General features: G+C 50.6%; 1 protein-coding gene across 4 annotated transcripts in view; it reads right to left on the reverse strand.

Annotated features, from left to right (window-relative positions):
* The window catches only part of LOC144734166 (uncharacterized), a 96,134-nt gene that overhangs the window by 23,939 nt on the left and 51,968 nt on the right, over window positions 1–20,227 (reverse strand). For 2 of the 4 annotated variants that reach the window (XM_078616242.1, XM_078616240.1), the window contains exons 2-4: window positions 14,542–14,577; window positions 12,362–12,418; window positions 11,004–11,060 (exon numbers count right to left, since the gene is read on the reverse strand). In XM_078616242.1, the coding sequence (XP_078472368.1) occupies window positions 11,004–11,060; window positions 12,362–12,418; window positions 14,542–14,577 (150 nt within the window). The remainder of the gene's footprint in view (window positions 1–11,003; window positions 11,061–12,361; window positions 12,419–14,541; window positions 14,578–20,227) is intronic. The other 2 variants (XM_078616243.1, XM_078616241.1) reach the window with 1 other exon arrangement.

Consider the following 20,227-nt stretch of genomic DNA (forward strand, 5'->3'; position numbering starts at 1 on the left):
ATACTCTAAACGCATCTTTCTAAATGCGGAAGGAAAACCCGGAGGACCCGAAGAAAAATCCATTCGACCACGGGGAGAGAGAGACACGGAAACTCTAAATATACATGTGCCAGGGTTGGGAAAGAACCCACGACCTCATCTTCTTGGTTCTTTCGGTAAAGTCACGTAGAAGGGAAGTAATAAAATAATAAAAATAAAACATAATAAAATAATTCTCACGACGTTTCGGCCACAACACAAGCAGCCGTCCTCAGGTGAAGACCAGGTCTGTCGAGGGACAGCGTCTAAATGAAACACCACCAGGCTTGGAGCGTCTATTTAAGCTGGTTTGGAAGGGGGGGGGGAAATGCGCCTTGACAAAAGAATCTGCATATCAAGAGGAATTTAGCATATTTATGGGAAATGCAGGAATGCGACTAGTGCTACTTGTGAAATGCGTAGGAGGTGGGTGGGGGGTTTTCAAAGTCATATTATGCCCATGCATTATGCAGGATTAGCAGCATCAAAGGGAGGGGGTAGGGGTAGCATTAATAAAGGAAAGGAATGTATAAAATACATAGTATCATCAGTATGCTAAATATGCTCTCAATAAGCTGAGCTACTAACCGTAAGTAATACATTACAATTCTAGGTCGCAAAAAATATAATATGCTTCCAGCTAAACTTTTTAAACTTTTTCCTTACATCACGCGGGTCTATCCCGTACTATATGCTGCCATAGACAAACCCAACATTAAATTGTATACTGTATTACTATACACTACCCTATGTCTTAGAATAATACATAGTATAATATTACACTATGTATTATTCTACCCACCCAACTGTATACCACACTGCTGTATATTCACTATACAATTACGATACGATATTACCTTATACATTGTATTAAACATTACACTTTAATACTATTTATTATTTTACAATATGTTATACACTATACCATTGACCGTCGCGTGAAAGGTACTAAGAGGAAGCAACGAAATATGTCAATGGGAGAGTGGTGGTAGGAAGCTTGCAGCGGAGCAAAGAATCCATTCCCTGCGGAGAATACAAGATATATAGTCCATGTCAGTGAGTGGAACGCGGTCTGAAAGTCACTGTAAACGTGGACACAATCAGTTAAGATCCGAAATGGTTTATTACGTCCTTCCAATGATTGCTAAGCCGGAATCCATCTTCTCGGTTGAAATTGTCTCTGTGTTTGTATACGTGAATCGCCTCATGAACGAATCTCTCATGGTAGCCAGGTGGCTTGCAGAGAACCTCTGTCTTGGAGAAGTCAATATCATGTGAACCCACTGAATTGTAACAGTGATCTGCCACGGCTGAGGTGTTTGTCCTACCGTGTTTCAAATCTGCTTTATGTTCACGGATGCGGTCCGAGACATGTCGTTTGGTTTCTCCAATGTAACTGCTACCACAGAGGCAACTTAGTTTGTAGACGCCAGGGTACTGTATGTCTGGAACCACATCTTTTACAGACGGGGCCAGATCACGGATTTTATGCACTGTGTTGAATCGGACCTGGATCTTGTGTTTAATCAGGATTTTGGAGATCTTTTTTGTGACCCCAGCAATGTAGGGTAAGGTGATGGTCTTGAGAGGCTCCTCAACAGGATCCTTCTTGATGGTTGGAGTGATGGCTTTGTGGATTGTGTAGTCGGAGTAACCATTAGCCTTAAGAGCTTGGCGTACGTGTTTGAGTTCACTGGCAATGTGTTCCTGGTCGGAAATGCATTGGGCTCTATGGTATAGAGTCTTGATGAGGGAATTCTTCTGGGATGGATGGTGGTGGGAATCCGGTTTTAGGTAAGCATCCGTATGGGTGGCTTTCCTGTAGACAGAGTGGCTCATTGAACCATCAGGTCTCCTTTTAATTAGGACATCCAAAAAGGGTAGCTTGCCATCTTTTTCGACTTCCATGGTGAATCTGATGGCTGGGTGTATGGAATTGATGTGGTCGAGAAATTGGTCTAGAGCAGGCCGGCCATGTGGCCAGATGACAAAAGTGTCATCTACATACCTCTTCCATAAGGTTGGGCATAGAGTGGCAGTCTGGATGGCGTCAGTCTCAAATTTCTCCATGATGACGTTGGCTACAACCGGAGATAGAGGGGAGCCCATTGGGGTGCCCTCAGTTTGCTAGAGTAGATGTAGCTCTCAAGGGCCTGAGTCACATCTCTGCAGACGTAGCAAGATCTGAAATCTCTGCAACCCTCAAAAACGCTAAGATGCCAGCTAGCAACATCAGCAAAGATGAGCGTTTTGAATTAGCTCAATTAATTGTGTCCACATTTACGGTGACTTTCAGACCGCGTTCCACTCACTGACATGGACTATATATCTTGTATTCTCCGCAGGGAATGGATTCTTTGCTCCGCTGCAAGTCTCCCTTTAACCACTCTCCCATTGACATATTTCGTTGCTTCCTCTTAGTACCTTTCACGCGACGGTCAATGGTATAGTGTATAACATAATGTAAAATAATAAATAGTATTAAAGTGTAATGTTTAATACAATTGTAGTGGTGATACGCGCTGGGGTAGCGATCAGGTGCCAGCGCGTTGTGATTGGATGTGTGGGTGGTGACGCGCGCTGACGGTGAGGGATCAGGGGTCAGCGCGGGATCGTGGGTTGTGTGGTGTTGATTGGCTGGGTGCCGGTGACGTGCTGGTGTGGGAGTGATCGAGTGGCAGCGCGGTGTGATTGGTTGGTGAGTGAAAACACGCGTTGGGGAAAAAGGATCGTACAGATAGCGCGTTGTGATTGGTTCACTAACAAGCGATGCTCGCATCGAGGTCCGCATCCGCTCCGTCTCCCGGGAGGAACGACTATATAAGAGGATGCGCACAGGCACACGGGGAGAGTGTAACCAGCGAAGACTGAAGACGGGAAGAAGAGCCAGGGCCCTGCGGTACCTAGTCCCGCTGTCCTGTGAGGACCGGGACTCTGTGTAACCCAGAGGCGGAGGTAGTGTGAGCATGCAGTGTCAGCATGCCGAGTGTGTAGCCGGGGCCTAGAGTCTACACGAGACGAGTGATAAGGGTGTAGCCAGAGGCATAGGGTCTACACGAGACGAGTCTACACAAGAAGAGTCTACACGAGACGAGTGATGTGTGTGTAGCCAGAGGCATAGGGTCTACACGAGAAGAGTCTACACGAGACGAGTGATGTGTGTGTAGCCAGAGGCATAGGGTCTACACGAGAAGAGTCTACACGAGACGAGTGAGGCGTGTGTAGCTAGAGGCTTGGAGCCTACACGAGTTCAGTACGGTGTGTTATAGGAAGAGAAGAGGTTACGAGTTGTACCGGTGTCTGGTGACCGTACGCGGAAGAATAGAGACTACACGTTGTATCGAGATAAGTGAAGATTTAATAAAAGAAGTGTGTTACCCGTCAAGGAGTTTCCTGCCGTCATTTCCAATACTTCAACTGGCGTCAGAAGTGAAACCGTCTTCCAAGCATGGATACGAGGAAGACCGTTCGGACCCACGGGAGTGACCGCGAGGACAACCTTGACGACCCGGGCCAGCTGCCGTCGGGGGGTGAGGACGAAGAATGGCCCACGCTGCAGGATCCGCCGGCGGCGCCGGAGGAGTGGCGGGGGACCGAGGCCGTGCTCCGGGAGGCGCACTCTCGTCTGGCGGAGCTGCTGCTCGCCGCCGCGTCCATCCTGGCGGAGATCAGCTCGTCGGCTGGAGCAGAGACGGCAGCAGACATTCTACAGGGTCGCCCTGCAGATTCCCGCCAAAATGACTTGGCGATTCCCGCCATTTCATCGGCGGCAACTTTTGGCGGGAACGGCGACCGCCACGTGGGTGCGGGTCTCCAAGCGCGCCATCTTACGTCATCGACGCGCGCTGCGAACCGCCATCAGGCGTCCGCCATTGGAGCCGCCATTTTACACACCGACGGCGCGGCGGGAAGGAACCACGACGCGGAGGACGACTTCATTTTTCAACAGCGCCTCCCCGCATTGTCAGCCTTCAAGGCGGAAGGTGGGGACTGGGGCCAGTTTCAGCGCAGATTTTTGGCGCATCAGGAGATGTCGGCCTGGTCCGATGCTACGGCGCTGCGGGCATTGCCTGCCATGTTGGACGACAACGCGCTCGCGGCCTTCATGTCAGCTTGGAGGTCGGACCGATCCACGCTTAAGGCAGCGCTGGGTCTCATGGCCAGGGTCTACGGACCTCCCTCGGCGTGCTGCCATCATTTTTATGTGAGGCGGAAGGCGGACACGGAGACCGCGCTCGCCTATCGCACGGCGTTGCTGGCTCTCGCCGATGCTGCATTTCCTCGGATGGACGAGGAGGGCCAGGATGCGATGGTTTTGGAGCAGCTGCTTAAGTTGGCACAGGACCTGGGGGTCCCCATCAACACGGCCGACGAGATCGACATTTCTTCCTTACGGGTCGCTACGAGTATACAAGCGCACGAGGCCCTTCAACGCAAACAGGGGATCGTCTGCAACGCTGCTGTGGCCTCAACTCCGGGTCCGGTGATCACCGAACTACAAGTCGTCAGTCCGCGAGAGGAGGCGTTCACCGCGGGACGACCGGGGGACTGGAGGTCGGGGGGTCGGTCGCCCCTGCGATCGACCCGCAAGCTGGAGCAACCGAGATCACCGACGACCCTCATCACGTGCTACAACTGCGGCCTCCGGGGCCACGTGGCGTCCGGTTGCCGCGCTCCCCGTCAGCGCGACATGGGATCTCGGCTGGACGACGACCAAGGCCCCAAGGCATCCCTACAAACCCCGGCAAGTCGCGGCACCTCACATGCTCGGCCCACACACTCGACACGCATGGGCCGTCGCGGAGCGACGGAAGAGGGCCGGTTAGGGTTCGGGGATTCGGTACGGCGAGGGGGTTTCGGCCGGGACCGGAGAGACATTGAGTGGTCGGAGTTGGGACATAGAATTGTGGCTGCTTCAGCGGGTTCATCCGTCGTTGCGGGTTCTATTGATGGGGTAGAGGTCAGGGTATTGGTGGACACGGGGGCGTCGGCGACGATTATATCTGACCTCATTTATAACATTCTCCCCGTCCAGTGCCGTCCACTGCTCCCAGTGGATGTGCCGTTTTTCGCCGCAAATGGGGGATCGTTGGGCATTATCGGTCAGATTAGGGCGTCCATTGGCATTGGAGATATCAAATTGTCGGGACCCGTTTTTGTTTCGTCTTCTTTGGCGGTTCCTTGTCTATTGGGCACTGATTTTTTGGCTAAGATGCCCATTAAAATTCTAATTGATCAGCGTTGCATTGAACTACCTTCGGGTCGCCGCATTTCATTTTTGTCGAGCCCTACTGAGATTCGGACGGCGTGCGCCACGATACAAGCATTGGCGACGCAGACCGTGCACGTGCCCCCGGGTTCACAGATGTTAATTCCCCTCCGGTTAAGGAAACCATGGGTAGAGGGGACTTCGGAACAAGGCATGCTTTTGGGTCCTTCTAACAGGGCTGTAGGAGGGGTCGATTTGTCGGTGGCTCACACTTTGGTTCGGGCGGACAAGGATCCGTTTGTGATGGTTTTAAACGCTGGATCGCGGCCAGCCGTCATTCAGCAGGGTACCGTGCTGGCTCACGCGGCGCGGGTTCCTGCGGAGGAACGGCTGGTTGCGCATGTTGATCCGAGCCCCACGCAGAATATTGAACCGAGGGAGGACCTTGAATGGGTCCATTCGCTGTGCGCGGGCTCGGACGATTTGTCAGGGGTGCAGTTGGGTGCGCTGCGCGAGTTACTAATGGAATTTTCTGATGTGTTCAGCAAGCATAAATATGACATTGGGTGTACGGATTTGTTACGCCACCACATGGACACGGGCGATGCGGCATCGGTCAGGTTAAATCCCTTCCGGCTGAGTCCTGCCGAAAAGGAACATGTTCAGTCGGCCGTTAACGATATGCTTGAAGCCGACATTATTTCGCCTTCCTCCAGTCCGTGGGGAGCACCTATTGTGCTGGTTAAGAAGCAAGACGGCTCCTTGCGATTTTGCGTAGATTTCCGTCGCCTGAATAAGATCTCTGTGGCTGACGCGTATCCGCTCCCCAGGATGGACGAGTCCCTCGATGCATTGTCTGGTGCGCGATATTTTTCGACTCTTGATTTGTTATCGGGATTCTGGCAGTTGCCGCTCGACGAAGAGTCTAAACCTAAGACAGCATTTCGGACTCCAGGGGGCCTGTTCCAGTTTAACCGGTTGCCCATGGGACTTCACTCCTCTCCAGCGACGTTTCAGCGCCTTATGGAGTTGGTTTTGTCAGGCTTGCAATGGGAGACGTGCTTGATTTACCTTGACGATGTCATTGTTTTCAGTAAAACATTTGAGGAACACCTCCGGCGATTGAGAGGGGTGTTCTTGCGAATGCGATCGGCTAAATTGAAATTTAAACCGGCCAAATGCCACCTTTTTCGTAAGTCCGTTAGATACTTGGGTCACATTGTCGACTCTTCGGGGATCTCTACCGATCCCGCAAAGACGGACTGTGTCAGTTCATGGCCGACACCCACGTCGGTTGCAGACGTGCGCAGTTTCATTGGGTTTGCTTCGTATTATCGCCGATTCGTTGAGCACTTCGCCACTATTGCAAAACCCTTGCACGCTCTCACGGCGAAGGGTGTGAAGTTCAAATGGGGACCGGAAGAGGAGGCCGCGTTTTGCGGCCTCCGGGACGCCTTGGTGGGTGCCCCACCCTTGCGTTATCCGGATTTTGCGAGTCCCTTCTTGCTAGACACGGATGCTAGCAACACGGGCATTGGGGGGGTACTGTCCCAGGTCGTTGGGGGAGTCGAAAGGGTGGTCGCTTATGGTAGCAGGGTGTTGTCTCCGGCTGAGCAGCGCTACTGCGTCACCCGTCGTGAACTGCTCGCCATTGTTTTTTTTGTACAACAGTTCAGACCGTATCTCTATGGGCGTCACTTTACGGTCCGGACGGACCACGCGGCGCTACAGTATTCATTGAGGGTCGCCCAACCCTCGGGCCAATTGTCACGGTGGTTGGAAGTCCTCCAAGACTATCAGTTCACGACCACATACCGTAAGGGGTTGCGACACACAAATGCCGATGCCCTGTCGCGATTGTTGCCGTGTCAGAAATGTGCGTGTCTATCGGGAGCGGCGCGCTGTAAACCGCCGGTTGTGGAAGATAAGGGGACATTGGCTGCGACTGCGGGCGCGCCAATCGGGGAGGTCCCCGCTACTTATCAGGATCGGGACTCGCTGCTCTCATTGTCGCTGGGCGAGTGGGGCCGCCTCCAAATGGCGGACAGCTCCCTGCTAGCATTGCGCCGCAGGGTGGGTGGTCCTAAAGTGGACCAGGAGCGAACTGGCTCCTATGTACTTAAACAGGGCATGTTGATGAGATGGGACAGTTTGTCCCTGCGGCACGCGCTGGTGGTGCCTTCTGCTGTAAGGGGGAAAGTTGTTTTGGCCGCACACGAACGCCTCTTGCATTTGGGAGTAAACAAAACGCTTGCCCTGCTTCAGCGTGACTATTATTGGCCGGGAATGGGGAGTGACGTGGTAAATATTCTGAAGGGGTGCGTTGAGTGCGCCAGACGGAAACCACCACCCGTGCTAACTAATCTACCGCTGCAATCGATTCAGGTCTCGCGCACTAACGAGCTCGTTGCACTCGATATTTTGGGGCCTTTTCCAGTCACGCCTAGAGAGAATAAATACCTGTTGGTGGGGGTCGAATATTTCACCCGGTGGCCTATGGCGTGGCCTCTCGCCAACCAGTCGGCAGCGGCTGTGACGGACGCCTTTGTCCAGGGCTATGTCCTGGACAAGGGGGCTCCCGAACGCTTGCTGACCGACCAAGGTAAAAAATTTTCGAGTAAATTGTTGCAAGAGGTGTGCGATTTATTGGGTACTAAAAAGGTGCGTACCTCCCCGTACCACCCGCAGACAGACGGGATGGTGGAAAGACTTCACAAGACTTTGACTTCTATGCTGTGCCAGCAGGTGTGTGAGGCACATGTAGATTGGGACCTGCAGGTCCCGGGGGTCCTTGCCGCGTACAGAATGGCCCCCCATGCAGCGACAGGGTTTTCCCCATTCTATTTGATGTACGGTCGGGAAGCCGACCCGCCCATGGAAACGCAGCTTGGCCTGTCCGCTCCACGAACCAATTCTAAATTGGCGGAACATATTAAATTCAATATTCACAAGCTAACAGAAGCAAGGGAGGCTGCACGGCTTAATTCGCGGGCTCGCCAAATTGCTAACGAACGACTGCGGGCACGGAAGGTGTCCGTGCACGAATGGAAACCGGGTGACAGGGCCTGGCTGCATTGCCCTCAGGCGCCCTTGGCTACGTCGCCTAAATTGTTGAGGCCATGGCGGGGGCCCGTGGAGATCGTGCGCGTTGCACGGCCCCAGTGCGTTCAGATAAAATGGGGGAAAACGACGGTGGTACGTCCACCCCTCCCGACTGAAACCGTTCTCGCCTCCATATGGCCTCCCATTGTGTCGTGAGGGCCGAGCATGTGACGTGACCGACGACCCAAAGGGGGAAATGTCTCTGCCTGATCCTCACATGTCTCCGCCTGATCTGCTCCCAGGTGTCTCGGAACTGACAGCTGCCGACCACCGGCGGCCGGATCTTCGCGGCGGGGCCGGGCCTTTCAGGCCCGTTCCACGCCGTCTAGAGCAGCCGGAGCCGCCTGACGGTCGTCAGTGTCCCGTTCCGTATGACGGACCGGCCAGACGGACTCGCGCCAGGTCGCGCTACTTTGTTTGACCTGCCACGTGAGGAGTCGGGGCAGTAGGAGCGCCTCGTCACTTCGCTATTTGCAGAGACGCGGGGCGCGTTCGTTTTCTAGAAATCGCTTTTATTATGTTGTTCGTCGGGCTGTATATAGTTTTTTATATATAAGGTGTTGTGTGTGGTATTGTTAACTTTTCTTGCGGTTAGTGTCAAATTGTACATAGGTTGCTGTTGTGTTGTTGTTGTGTTACGGGGCACACTGGGGGGGAGGGTTTTTTTTGTTGTGTTAACGATGTGGGAGGTTGTTGGTTAGCAGCCGGGACGGCTGCAAGCTATGTGGGGGGGGGGTGATGTAGTGGTGATACGCGCTGGGGTAGCGATCAGGTGCCAGCGCGTTGTGATTGGATGTGTGGGTGGTGACGCGCGCTGACGGTGAGGGATCAGGGGTCAGCGCGGGATCGTGGGTTGTGTGGTGTTGATTGGCTGGGTGCCGGTGACGTGCTGGTGTGGGAGTGATCGAGTGGCAGCGCGGCGTGATTGGTTGGTGAGTGAAAACACGCGTTGGGGAAAAAGGATCGTACAGATAGCGCGTTGTGATTGGTTCACTAACAAGCGATGCTCGCATCGAGGTCCGCATCCGCTCCGTCTCCCGGGAGGCACGACTATATAAGGGGATGCGCACAGGCGCACGGGGAGAGTGTAACCAGCGAAGACTGAAGACGGGAAGAAGAGCCAGGGCCCTGCGGTACCTAGTCCCGCTGTCCTGCGAGGACCGGGACTCTGTGTAACCCAGAGGCGGGGGTAGTGTGAGCATGCAGTGTCAGCATGCCGAGTGTGTAGCCGGGGCCTAGAGTCTACACGAGACGAGTGATAAGGGTGTAGCCAGAGGCATAGGGTCTACACGAGACGAGTCTACACAAGAAGAGTCTACACGAGACGAGTGATGTGTGTGTAGCCAGAGGCATAGGGTCTACACGAGAAGAGTCTACACGAGACGAGTGAGGCGTGTGTAGCTAGAGGCTTGGAGTCTACACGAGTTCAGTACGGTGTGTTATAGGAAGAGAAGAGGTTACGAGTTGTACCGGTGTCTGGTGACCGTACGCGGAAGAATAGAGACTACACGTTGTATCGAGATAAGTGAAGATTTAATAAAAGAAGTGTGTTACCCGTCAAGGAGTTTCCTGCCGTCATTTCCAATACTTCACAATGTATAAGGTAATATATAGTATCGTAATTGTATAGTGAATATGCAGCAGTGTGGTATACAGTTGGGTGGGTAGAATAATACATAGTGTGATATTACACTATGTATTATTCTAAGACATAGGGTAGTGTATAGTAATACAGTATACAATTTAATGTTGCGTTTGTCTATGGCAGCATATAGTACGGGATAGACCCGTGTGATGTAAGGAAAAAGTTTAAAAAGTTTAGCTGGAAGCATATTATATGTTTTGCGACCTAGAATTGTAATGTATTACTTACGGTTAGTAGCTCAGCTTATTGAGAGTATATTTAGCATACTGATGATACTATGTAGTTTATACTTTAGCTTTTTACATGGTTGTTTAGTTACTGTAGTTACATACTATTAACATTCCTTCCCTTTATTAATGCTATCCCTACCCCCACCCTTTGATGCTGTTAATCCTGCATAATGCATGGGCATAATATGACTTTGAAAACCCCCCGCCCACCTCCTACGCATTTCACAAGTAGCACTAGTCGCATTCCTGCATTTCCCATAAATATGCTAAATTCCTCTTGATATGCAGATTCTTTTGTCAAGGCGCATTCCGCCCCCCCCCCTTCCAAACCAGCTTAAATAGACGCTCCAAGCCTGGTGGTGTTTCATTTAGATGCTGTCGCCTCGACAGACCTGGTCTTCACCTGAGGACGGCTGCTTGTGTTGTGGCCAAAACGTCGTGAGAATTATTTTATTATGTTTTATTTGTATTATTTTATTACTTCCCTTCCACGTGACTTTACCGAAAGAACCAAGAAGATGAATCCCTGCAGTCACGAAAGCTTTAAATCGAAATCCACGACCTCATGTTTACCAGGCGAAGTGGTTAACATCTACCCACTGCGGCGCCCCAATTATACACTGCACACGCCTGATGATTGCTAAAACACATTACGAGACATGTTGTGGGTGTGTATGTGAGTACGTGTGTGCCATACGCAACCTAGAGGTTGCATTGAAATTAAGATCTTCAGTCTGGTGTTTAGGACAACCAGACCAACATGATCGTACATTCGTTTGTGCATTTGGACGGCAATCACCTGTGTAGTTGCGGGGATTGAAGTTGAGGTGGAAGAAGTTACCGCTGGAGTGGTTGACTTCAATGAGAAGACGTGACGAATGGAAAGTATACACACGCCGCACATACACATAGAAACAGATTTTTTTTTCAATACTTGGTTATCATTTTAAAAATAAATTTTATATTTAAAAATGAGATTTCCATTGAATGAGAAAATTGTAGATATTTATTATGGTTGGGGTGGTATATCCTGGGTTTTTTGCTGCCTGCCCCGAAGGTAAATCAACATGTCATGAGAATGCACTGTTGATGTCATTGTGAAATCACAGTATTTGAGAATACAAATACGATGATGATCTATCACGGATCGGTTGTGGGTCATGGATATTGACATTGCAGATAATAGAGCTCCATACGACAAGAGTTACAATGGGACACTGCCGTGATGTAATAGTTAGCACCCTGGACTTGCAATCCAGAAGTAACCAGTGCGATCAAGCGGCATGGCAGTCGCAACAATGTTGCACGTGTATTAAATCCCCACACCTCTGTCCACCAAACAGTATAATTGGGTACACTCCAGGTGATCGGGCAGGGTGCATGTGGTAGGGTGCAGTGTGCGTACTCCCGCCTATTTCAAGCCATCAGGCCTGTGTGGAAGAGTAGACCAAATATGCTCTAGATGGGCTTTCTATAGCTCTCTCTAGTGCAGGCCCTTCTGCCAGCAGTGGCATTTCTTGCAGGGCTGCACCTTTACCTTTGTACATTATGACCGGGGTTTAATTAGCTCAACTACTCACGACCCACCACAGCACATCTCTCCATTCCTGCCAATATTATCTCTGAACAAAAAAATTAATTAGACTCAACTATAAACTCAACTATTTTTATTTTACCAGGTATTGCGCAATGAGCAATATAGCCCTATTTCAGGGGCGACCTGGGCACAAATTATTGGTCAACGAAGTGGCTTATCATCACGTGGAAATTTATTGCAGCCAAATACTCGAACCGCATGTTTCTAAATGTGGAGGGAAAAACCAGAGGACCCGGAGAAAAATCCACACGACCACGGGAAGAGAGAAAGACACGGAAAAACTCGAAATATACAGAAGCCAGGGTTGGGATAGAACGCGTAACCTCATATATACCAGGCGAAGTAGTTAACATCTCCCCACTACGGTGCCCCAATTAAAGGCTACACACGCTTGATGATTGCTAAAACAAATTACACAAAATATTGTGGGTGTGTATATGAGTACGTGTGTACCATACGCATCCTAGAGGTTGGATTGAAATTAAGATCTTCAGTCTGGTGTTTAGGACAACCAGACCAACATGATCGTACATTCGTTTGTGCATTTGGACGGCACTCACCTGTGTAGTTGCGGGGATTGAAGTTGAGATGGAAGAAGTTACCGCTGGAGTGGTTGACTTCAATGAGAAGACGTGACGAATGGAAAATTCACAGATGCCGCACATACACATACACACAGAATTTAACAAGCTACTTGGTGAAAAAATAAGATTACGTTTTACCCTTTCTGGCAAACAAACATGCTCTGATAATATATGCATTTTCGTTTTAACTGATTGGCCTACACCAGAGACAGCCTTCTCTATGGGCTAGTCTCACCGGTGTCAGACCAATTGAACGCCAAAAGACAATGCACGTATCAAAGAACACTTATAGCTCGGGTGGAGCAGTGATACCTGTCAACTCTTTGTCTCCTCATTACAGACCAATTCAGACATTATTGGTCACCCCGTGCCCTTATAAATCTCAACGTTCATCCTGCAAAGTCCCATCACGAGGGAGAAACGCAAACAAATTGATACAAAATATGTGTATGTTTTGCCCATATTGAAACGGCTGTACGCCATATGGACCTGAAAACTCAATTTCCCTGTACGGGTTAACAGTATGGATTGACAGGTATCAGTTCTATCTATGGGACCTTTTTGCCAGTATCAAACATTAAAAATAAAATAATAACAGGTTTTATCTTTTCTGGCAATAAAAACAGGCGTTCAGATGCTCCGGTTTACACACATTCGTCAATTAACATTGCTTGCCTTAAAAAGAAAATAAAAATTATAGTAGGCGACATTTTAGGCAATGGTCCTTCTGCACAAGCATAATAGTAGAGGCATGGAAAGATCAAACAGAATCGCCGTAGTTACGTGAGCCTAGGGGTAGGTAACTTGCGACCTATCCACTCTTTTCTCCATAAGTGGACTCGCATTTGTTTTTTATCCTTCCGTGGCTATCGAATGTTGTGTGGCTCGCTTTACAGTTCGGTCATCGATTATCCGGCTGTTTTGCAACATCTGGTTGAGGTCCCGGGCCGATCCGGCAAAAAGTGCGTGCAAATTGACCGTTCGTATCAGCCCGGCGATCGTGAAACGCATGGTTGTGTGAAAACAAGATGCACAGTCTTCGAGATTGGACCGTGTAAGTACGGTACACAGTAAATACGATAACTTTTTGACAGGAAGTCTCTATTTTAGCATACCGATAAACCCGTACGGTTTACCCCGTATTCTTGTACAGGGAAATTGAGTTTTCAAGTCCATACGGCGTACAGCCGTTTCAATACGGGCAACAAAAGAAAAAATGTGTCTATTTGTTTGTTTCTCCCTTGTGATGGGACTTTGTAGGATGAACGTTGACATTTACAAGGAGCACGGGGTGACCAATGAGGTCTGAATTGGTCTGTAATAAGAGAGGGCACTGAAATGGAGTTGACAGGTATGATATTTCGTGGGCATGAAGTCGACACGCCGTGCTATGCCACACAACTGACGGCACCACAAGCCACACAACTGACGGCACCACAACAACAACACATCAGAGAGCTGTGCAACAACAACGAAGTGTGTTAAAATTTAAACAATGGAGGACTTTGTAATTGCAGTCACACCCCATTAAAGCATGCGCACGAGCACCAGAGCCCCATTCGAGAAAAATAACCTAGCCGAATCCTTTTCAGAAAGAAAAAAAATCCACAAAAGACCTCCACCAAAATGCTGGTGGCAACAGGAATAACAACGAAAGGGTTTACACACTTGCACAACGCAGTGTCCACGCAAGCAACATTGATTTCTCAAACAAGTTACACAACAACATCGCATGTATTAAATGGGGCTTCTGGGTTATTCACAGTTGCACTGACCACTGCTCCCCAACAAAGATTCCCCCGTATAGGCTGTAGAGGCAAGTGTTGTTAGCGAGCAGCACCTTTGAAGGCCGGCACGGCACACGAGGGGGTGGGTGGCCAGCGCCACGCCCGGCCGCCTTTGTCTCCCTAGTGGCGATGTTTACACACCTTACCAGGTACTAATTTGAGGCTGAGTTGACCTAGGGGAGACCCAAGACTGGTTAAGATAATCGTCACTGGTGTTGGCCGTGATCGGGAATCGAACTCGGGTCACCAGGTTCGTAGCGCAGCGCGCTAACCGCCACACCACCGCTCCCCAACACACACACGGACACACAGGTGCGCCCCACCTGTACAATTCCCACCAGTGGCTGATTGGAGGCTTGCAAAACATACCTGTATAGTAGATAAAGTCTGAGCTGCTGCTGAAGGCTAGAGGCAACAACAAAAACATTTACACAAAAACGCATGAGTGCAAATGAGAAGCGTCCATATAATTACATGCAAAATGTATGCATTAATAATAATGTACATGTATTTGTAAGGCGCCTGCCGCTCACGTCTCAAGGCGCATTGCAGCTTCCTCGTTCATCCCGCAAGACTTTCGAGGCCACATGTTTATAAAGGCCGTTACAATAACAAAAAAAAGTTCAAAAGGCAGTGCGCTAACAATTGAACCACCCCCATCCCCCACCGTACGTATTGAATATTACTGGATTAAAACAACCAATACCCATACAAAAGATTAAAAACAATAAATCCTGAAAACATGCAGCATTTGCAAAGGCATGTGACCAAATCACCTCGTCTTTGGTTCCTCCATTTAAATCACAATTTTATGCTAAAATGAAAACTACACTTACTGTTGCATTTGACGCATAATCCTTGGTTCTTTACATATTGTATAGTTACACAGATATCCGCGTAAATGTTAACGTTTCAATAGCTTAGTTTTGTCATTTGCGCAGCGTTCAATCCGAAAGTAAATATGCTTGAGCCGATTCACGCTGCAGGGAATTAAGTTAGCGATGGTTGCAATTCCTCACGTTGGGTACGCGTTCTAAATTCCAATTGTTTTGCGTTTGTCATTTTGGTGAGCGAGTGCCACGATCCTGGTCTCTTGAGTTCTCTCCTCAATATAAACAAAATAACCTGGCAATTTAAACGTGAAACCTAGAATGTGCCCAATCTAATCTGGCTTCAAGATAAGCTGGCTTCAACATGGATAATGCTCGACTAACCTGCTTCCGTTCCTCCATTCAAACTCAAATATTCTCCCTCGCCCATGCTACTGCTACACCCCGTCTCCACCTCCCAGCTACAACCAGGCCTATCGCAACCACTCCCACTACCCCAACTCCTATCACTTCCCCAAACCCTATCACTACCCCTATCACTCACCTTACTCCTATCACTACCCCAACTCCTATCACATCCCCAAACCCTATCACTACCCCTATCACTCACCTTACTCTTATTACTACGCCAACCCCTCCTTAACCTCCTCCACCTGTCCTAACTGCTACCATAACTACATCATCATTTTCAATAACCCCACTATTTATCTCAACACCATTATCATTTTATGTACACATTTTTTTATTGCTGTAAAACGCATTGTAATAAGGTGTTATATGAATCTAGATAAGGTAAGACCAACCGTCCGCTCCGGCTTATTATGTGCAAATATGGAGCGATTATATACCCCGTGGTTATCAGAGGCCAGTGCGTATAAATAAATGTTGTATTTATACTTCAATTCTGTTACGTCCAAACATCACCAAGCCACGCTGACCAGTATGAACAGCTGTGGTCAAACCAACCCCCCACGACTCGCACAGCATGGAGAGAAGCCCTCATGCAGCAATGGATTGACAACGGGCATGTTGAACATTTCATCCCAAGGGCTGATGCCTGCTGCCATGTGTTAAGGCACACAAGGTGTGACTCATTCAGGCCCTGTGCTTTACAAAGCGAACACTCATCCGCTGAGCCCTCCCTTTGTCCGTGCGTTTGTATTATTGGTGTGCACATCAAAACAGGCACACATCCTTGCTTTTGAATAGACTGAACGGCAAGTTCAATTTCTGAGCTCCTATTCAGCCTGGTGTGGTCAACTCTACGCCCGACTGCACTGATATTGATGTCTTTAGGATAAGTCAACCTCGGGTGTGCTCAGGCAAGGTTTAGAGACCATTAGTTACTGTTGTGTGTAATTTTTGCAACTTGTAAAAATTAAAGCAACACCTAAATGACTTTCCTTAAGTATAAAGCGTAAGTATATTACACAACTACATTACAAATAAAATGTAAAAAGCAAGAAGGTGTAACGTGTATATATGTCAGTCATATAATTCAAAATAACCTACATATTTACTTATTATTTAATTCGAATCGTTTCGCAGTGCCATTAATATTAGTTTTTTACTTAAAATAAATAAGCAATTAAAATTCTGCGTTAGTCGTTTCCCGTAAACGAGAAACAATCCTGTTTCAATGGGCTCTGGCCTGCCTCAAAGAGAATGTAAACCCAAAGGTGGACAATGGAAATTGCTTGCACTCTTCATTTCAACAATGTTCATTGCAATAATGTTGTCGGTGCAACCATATTCTTAGGTTTTTTCGGTAAAGTCACGTAGGTGTAATGCGGGCGTAAGCGACCTTCCGGATGTGACGTCACGGGGGGTGGAGTCATGTGACGTGGGTGGAAGGTTCGGGTCCTTAAACGGGTAAACCGGAAGGGGAAGTCAGTCGGGGTGTGAACGGAAAAGAGTGAGGCCACGCGGGCGAGTGAGAAGAGGGGGGGCACCGACGGCCATCGGGAGCCAACCCCGAAGAGAGGCGGAAGCTACGGAGTGGTGTGCAGCTGCGGAGAAGACAGCCAGAAGAGCTGCGTGTTAGAGGCAGCGGTGTGGCTGCCAGCTGAGGCGGGAGAGAAGAGAGAGAGAGACAGCACGAAGCTGTCAGAGCTGCAGAGAGGACGAAAAGAGAGAGGAGTTGCAGCGAGTACAGCCAAGGGGGGCTGTGTGAGAGTAACAGCAGCGGGGCTGCTGTTGTGGATCGGGCCGACATCGGAGTCAGCACCGTGGAGAAGCTACAGAGTAGAGACAGCCGTGTGGGAGTACAGCACGAACCGAATAAAGGACACTGAGCCAGACATCGTGGTCCAGTCGTTTATTACACTGGTGTCGGAAGTGCAACGGCATGTCGAAACAAGTGAGGAAGAAAGTTAATCCGGTGCCTGCATCGGCTTCTTCGTCCGACGACGACGAACTCCCTCCAACCACGGATCCTGTTGGGGTGGTGGAGGAGAGCCCGGCTGAGGCGACCACGGGAACGGGAGTGGAGGATGTTGGCGCGGTGGCGGGTCCGTCGACATCATCAGACGCGGATCAACGATGGCAAGCGATGGCGGTACAACTGGAGGCACTTAAGGACGTCCTGACGCATCTATGCCATCTCGTCGCGCCAGGGACGATGGAGGACGCAGTTGGTGCTCCGCGGGCCGCCACGTTGCCTGTCCTGCCGCCGCCATTGCCCACGCGGCAAGAGGCCGCCATCTTGCGCGCTCCGCGGCGCCAAACCGCCATCTTGGCCACGCCGCGGGCCGACGCCATTTTGAATTTGCCACCACAACCACCACCATTGGAAGACGGCGGGAAGAGGAGTCGGAGTCGCCACCTTACCACGGTTAAAGAATTTTCCGTCGGTGGGGACTGGAGCGCGTTCGCCTGCTGCTTCTTGGCGGCGGTACGCACAGCAAGATGGACCGATGCGGAGGCTTTGGAGGTGTTGCCGACTCTCCTGGACGACGAATCTGTCCGATTCTTCCGTTCCATAACGACCGATAAGAAGGCTACTTTATGTGGTGTTTTTCAAGAAATGGCCGACGCTTATGAGCCACCAGATGATGCGCATCGGCGATTCGCTCAACGACAACGAGCACCAGAGGAGTCGCCCGTGGCGTTCAGGGGTGCGGTGCTGGAGCTGGCCATGGCAGCTTATCCTGAGACGCCACAGGACCTGCTCGAGCCTCTCATATTAGGGAAAATGTTGGAGCTGTCTCGGGATCTAGGGATCCCCATGCCTGTGTGTGGGCATGAGAAGCTAACTTCCCGGACGGCTGCTAAGTGTCTCGATGCGCAATTCAACCTCCGTCGCTGGAAACAAGTGACGGCGTGGACGGGGGGGCCCGTCAAAGAAGGGGATGCGCTGGGGTGGAACCCTGCGCAGGCTGTCTATGTTCCGGATGACCGGGGCCCTCAACAGCTGACGGCCGCCTCCGCTCCATGGACGGGACGCGGCGGGCCAAGACCGCGCGCGGCGCTACCAGAACGGGGCCGTCAGGAGGCAAGGCCTGCGCTTCGGCGCAACGAGGCCGAATGTTTCCGCTGCGGGCGTAGGGGCCACTACGCCAGAGACTGCTGGGCCCGATTCCCGGCTCCGCCGCAGCAGGAGGCCTCGGCACCGGACAAGTCGACTAAAGATCCTCCGAAACAGGCATGTCGGCACGCACCAGACACTCGGCAAGGCTTTACACCTCACCCATCGCCTTCGTTGCGCCATCCTAACGTTGTGGTTAAAACATGCCCTTCGACGGGGCCTTGTCGCTCGGTCACGCAGTGGCGCAAGTTAGCACGGAGAGTCGTCGCGGCCGCTACGGGCTCGTCCACTGTACCGGGGTCTATACAAGGGGTGGACGTACGCATTTTGGTCGACTCCGGCGCGTCTGCGACTATTATTTCGGATGTCATTTTCCATCTGTTGGGCATCCCGCCGGGGGCTGTGCATCCGGTTTATGGGTCGTGCGTCGCTGCGAACGGGGGTAGCATGGGTATCGTGGGTCAGGTAGATGCTAAGATATCTATTGGGGATGTGTCGGCCTCGGGCGTTGTGTTGATATCGAGATCTTTGGCGGTTCCTTGTTTGTTAGGCACCGATTTTTTGGCTAAGATGCCCATTTTGATCAAAATCAATGAGAATTGTATTGAACTGCCGGGGGGCCGTCAAATCTCGTTTCTGCCGTCGCCCTGGGGGCGACCTGCTTCGGCCGTACAAGTGCAGGCGCTGTCCGTCGCATCAGTGGACATCCCACCTGGTACACAGATGCTTATACCCTTGCGGTATCGGAAGCCCCTGCCTGATCGGCTAGGAGCAGTAGGGGTCTTGTTGTCACCGTCCGCCACGATAACAACCGGGTTGGCGTTAGTGGGGGCACAGACCATCGTCCGGCCGGATCAATTACCGTTTTTACAGGTGCTTAATGCGGGGGGGGAAATCGTCCGTGTCCCGGCCGGTACGGTTGTGGCACATGCCACTACGGCGTTTGCGACCCATGATTGTCCGCATAGCCGGGGAGTTGTTGCTGGGGTTTCCGAGCCAAGGAGTTCGGATGATCGTTGGGTTGCTGATTTATGTGACGGAAATTCTTCCCTGTCCATGGAGCAACGTGGTGCGCTGCGTAAATTGTTGTTGACATATTCCGATGTGTTCAGCTCCGATGATTTGGATTTGGGCCACACATCGTTGCTTTACCATCACATTGAGACGGGCGATGCTGCCCCTATTCGATTAAATTCGCATCGGATGAGTCCTGCGGAGCGAGAACACGTACGGGGGGCAGTGGAAGACATGTTGGCTGCGGACATTATATCGCCATCTAACAGCCCATGGGGCGCTCCGGTCGTCTTGGTTAAGAAAAAGGATGGCAAATTGCGATTTTGTGTTGATTTCCGCAAATTGAATAAGATATCGGTGGCAGATGCGTACCCCCTGCCGCGTATGGATGACTCCCTCGACGCATTGTCGGGGGCTAAGTTCTTTTCCACATTGGACCTCTCTTCGGGATTTTGGCAGCTTCCCCTTGACGAGTCCTCACGGGAGAAAACCGCATTCCGTACGCCGCAGGGGTTATTTCAATTCAACTGTCTCCCGATGGGATTGAATGCGGCCCCTGCTACATTTCAAAGATTGATGGAGCTCGTTTTGTCGGGGTTGCAGTGGGAGACGTGTCTTATATATTTGGATGATATTATTGTCTTCAGCCGCACATTTGATGAACATTTGACGCGGCTGGAGACAG

The sequence above is a fragment of the Lampetra planeri genome, chromosome 50 (genome assembly GCF_965212315.1).
Source record: "Lampetra planeri chromosome 50, kcLamPlan1.2.h2, whole genome shotgun sequence".
Taxonomy (NCBI): Eukaryota; Metazoa; Chordata; class Hyperoartia; order Petromyzontiformes; family Petromyzontidae; genus Lampetra; species Lampetra planeri.